The sequence below is a fragment of the Otolemur garnettii genome, unplaced genomic scaffold (assembly GCF_000181295.1).
Source record: "Otolemur garnettii isolate 467f Iridium unplaced genomic scaffold, OtoGar3 scaffold00016, whole genome shotgun sequence".
In the NCBI taxonomy this organism is placed as follows: Eukaryota; Metazoa; Chordata; class Mammalia; order Primates; family Galagidae; genus Otolemur; species Otolemur garnettii.
Genome location: NW_003852411.1, coordinates 19,180,962 through 19,184,791, shown reverse-complemented (window position 1 = coordinate 19,184,791; position 3,830 = coordinate 19,180,962). Strand labels below are relative to the sequence as shown.

The 3,830-nt window shown below is 37.2% G+C and overlaps 1 protein-coding gene across 1 annotated transcript in view; it reads right to left on the bottom strand.

Moving 5' to 3' along the window:
- RC3H1 (ring finger and CCCH-type domains 1) overlaps window positions 1–3,830 on the bottom strand; it is an 86,208-nt gene that overhangs the window by 37,184 nt on the left and 45,194 nt on the right. The window contains exons 6-7 of the mRNA XM_023510813.1: window positions 205–385; window positions 104–114 (exon numbers count right to left, since the gene is read on the bottom strand). Coding sequence (XP_023366581.1) covers window positions 104–114; window positions 205–385 — 192 coding nt within the window. The remainder of the gene's footprint in view (window positions 1–103; window positions 115–204; window positions 386–3,830) is intronic.

Genomic DNA, 3,830 nt, shown 5'->3' with positions numbered 1-3,830 from the left:
AAAAAAAAAAAAAAAGTACTGAATAAGTAACCTGAGATAAAGAGGGAGGGACAAGATTTGGAACATAAATTTAAATACTATAGAAAAGGTCTAGAATAACTACACTGAGAAATCCTAGAGGAATGTAACAAAAGAAAATTAAAGAATGGTTGAGCAGCATTAAGGGTATATGTAAGATAGTCCATTAATTTCCCATGGGTTTACCTGGACTAGGGTCAATGTTTGCTAATAGCTCCAAATGGGGTCTTAGTCGGTTCAAGTTTGCTGGGTCTCCAGTCCGCTGGAGAGCAATTGTTAGTTCCTGAACACTCTGTGCAAAAGAGGCTGGGGTCTGCAACTTAAAAAAGATAAACATTAACTTTCCCAAAGACCAGATAATACTTATCTGCGACATCACAATTATTTTTGCAACTTACTAAATTTGATTTTTATCCTCCCACACTCACTACACTTTGGCCAGATTGGATTACTTGCTACCTGAACAAATTCTGCACTTCTCTGCTTCCTCAGCTTGGCACATTGAATACCCTATGCTCTCTGCTGTCACATTCTTCACATGCGTTACCTTTCTCGATTCCTCAATTGAAAGTACTCTTTCCACTCTATGTTCTTATAGCATTTTGTTGGTTTGGTTCTTGGGGGCCTCCCAAATAATCAAAATTTGGAAACATAAGTTAGAGAATGCTACACAATAGCAAGAACAATGATAAGGAATTCAGTGAAACTGAGTTTGATTTCAAGTTCTGGTAAGACCACATTGGACATAAGCCCTTATAGACCCCATCTGAAGTCTATTTGTTAAGCAGAGTAAATAATTTCAAAGTTTCACTATAGCTCCAAGAATCCTATTATCAGTCTAGGATTCTTGGGAAGCTATGAATTTGTGTTATTTCCCCAAGGCTTACTGACACACAGACACTGTAAATTAACTCCCCTCAGCTGGCCATATATATAACCTTTAATTATTTTGTGGTAATAACTAAGGGTTTTTATTTGGAAACTTTAGTTCTTTATACAGTTTATTAATACAGATAGTATTCCCCCCCCCCCGCAAAAAAAAATTACTCTATAGGCTTGGCGCCTCTGGCTCAAGTGGCTAAGGTGCCAGCCACATACACCTAAGGTGGCGGGTTTGAATCCAGCCCGGGCCCGTCAAACAACGATGGCTGCAACCAAAAACAGCCGCGTGTTGTGGCGGGCGCCTGTGGTCCCAGCTACTTGGGAGGCGGAGGCAGGAGACTCACTTAAGCCCAGGAGTTAGAGGTTGTTGTGAGCTGTGATGCCATGGCACTCTACCCGGGGAGATAGCTCTGTCTCAAAAAAAAAAAAAAAAAATTACTCTATAAAAGGTAATTTTAAAAATGGTTACATTTTGGGGGGCAGCATCTGTAGCTCAGTGGGTAGGGCACTGGCCACACACACCAAACACAGCAGGTTGGAACCTGGCCCAGACCAGCTAAAAAAGAAAAAAAAAACAACCCACAATGGCAACAACAACAAAAAAATAGCTGGGCGTTGTGGCAGGAGCCTGCAGTCCCTGCTACTTGGGAGGCTAAGGCAAGAGAATTGCTTAAGCCCAAGAGTTTGAGGTTGCTGTGAGCTGTGACACCATAGCATTCTACTGAGGGTAACATAGTGAGACTGTCTCAAAAAAAAAAAAAAAAAGTTACATTATTAAAAACATGGAAAATAACACAACTACCACTAGAATGCGGATGATCCTTTAGTCAACTTTTCTTGATCTTTGCAATTTTTAACATATAATCGGACATTTATATACTTACACTTTGGCTTCCCTTAATATAACAAAAGCAATTGTATATTGATAACCATTTTCACTATGATATGCTTCAAAGAAAAGTATCTGTGTGTATAATAGTAACCGTGTATCTTCCATCAATATTTAATAAATAATGTGTTACCATTTTTTAAAAAGAAATTAAATGTTATATATGAGCTGAAGAAGATATCTCTCCTGACCTAATTTTATTTTAACAATGTTCTGAGCAGATAAATCTTAACTTCTTTACCCATCCCTTTATTTTCTGCTTTAAAAATACTATACTCGATCTTAGCCAAAAGGCTAAGAAGTGATTCTCCTTTGTAAACAATGCAGCAATTAACACCCCTGAGCTTACAACCTCTTTGAAAGTTTGGATAATTTCCTTAAAATTTCTGGAAATAGTTAATTTGGAGTAAAAGACATGAATATTTTGTGAGTTTTATTCACAGATAAATTGTTTACCAAAAGATATGCAGGGCACTTTATAAGTCATCAGCAATATATAATTTATTATAATAGACAATATTTGCCATGTCACTGTTTTGAATGTATATTTCTTTATTATTATTGGAGCTGAATTCTAACCTATCAATTAGATATAATCTTTGTAAACTATCAATTCATGTTTTTTTCTCTATTAATTTACTAGAATTAGTGCTTCTATCTTAGTAATCAATTCTCTTTGTACTGTCCAATATGCCTTGGCAACCTGTGGCTATTTAAATTCAAATTAATAAATTAAAATTTCAGTTTACAAGCCACAAAAGTCACATTTCAAGTGTATAACAGTCATGTGTGGCTAGCGATCACCACATCAGACAGTGCACACAGAACATTATCATAGAAAAGTTCTAGTAGACAGAAAGTTCTACATAGTACCAGGATTACTGGAAACACTAAAAATGTGTTTGACAGTTTTCTTATACAAAGATCTCTGAATCTTAAACTCAAAGCATTGCTCATGATGTGGGAAAATTACTGTAGGGTAGACACCTAGTTACACAGTTTAGTTTAGGTGAAGTTAAACTGCATAGAATCTTTACAAAAGCAAGCCAAGTTCCTCCTCAGAGGTAGACAGGTACCCCTTTAAAAGATTTAAGGCTTCGCTGAGTTCTAAGTCAGTTAGAAAAGCTCCTGTTCAGAATTAAGATTTGCAGGTAAAGTATGGCTAAACGTATCTAGCAGGGAAGACTTATAGGACAGAGCAAACAACATACAGTGTAACTGTAAATTATGCACCAAGCATTTTAAAAAAACACTTCTCAATCCTCTTCTGACATTGATTTACCTAGTCAAAGAATACTATCTTTGGGAATAGCAAAAAAAGCGAGACAGAATAGTCTGGTAAGAGGTTTAGTGCTTAAGAATATGATTCTAGAGTCAGAATGCTGGGGTTCAAATTCACTTTTGTCCCTTATTGCCTATGTGATGCTGGAAAAATGTACTTAACTCTGTCTAAAAGGAATAATGTAGGGCTACTGAGAGGATTAAATGAATTATTTAAAATCACCAGGCACATACTAAGCTTTTAGTAAATGTTAACTATTACTTTTAGGCTATTCTTAAAGTTTGATCCTATTTCTATAAGTTAAATACAGGGTGGTGTAGAGTTGGTCCCATCTCTGTGATTACAATATTTAAGATAAAACAGTAAAAATCAGGTAACATTATTAAACATACTACATATTACATAAACTTTAAAGTTTTTTGGTAGCATTTTCACATATTTCACATTGTGTTACACAACAAAAACAGTTACAGTATTACTCTAGTTTTTGTTTGTTTGTTTGTTTGTTTGAGACAGAGCCTCAAGCTGAGCCCCTGGGTAGAGTGCCATGGCTTCACTGCTCACAGCAACCTCCAACTTCTGGGCTCAAGCAAGTCTCCTGCCTCAGCCTCCCAAGTAGCTGGGACCACAGGCGCGCGCCACAACGCCTGGCTATTTTTTGGTTGCAGCCATTATTGTTCTTTGGCGGGCTCGGGCTGGATTTGAACCCGCCACCTTAGGTGTATGTGGCTGGCGCCTTAGCCACTTGAGCCACAGGTG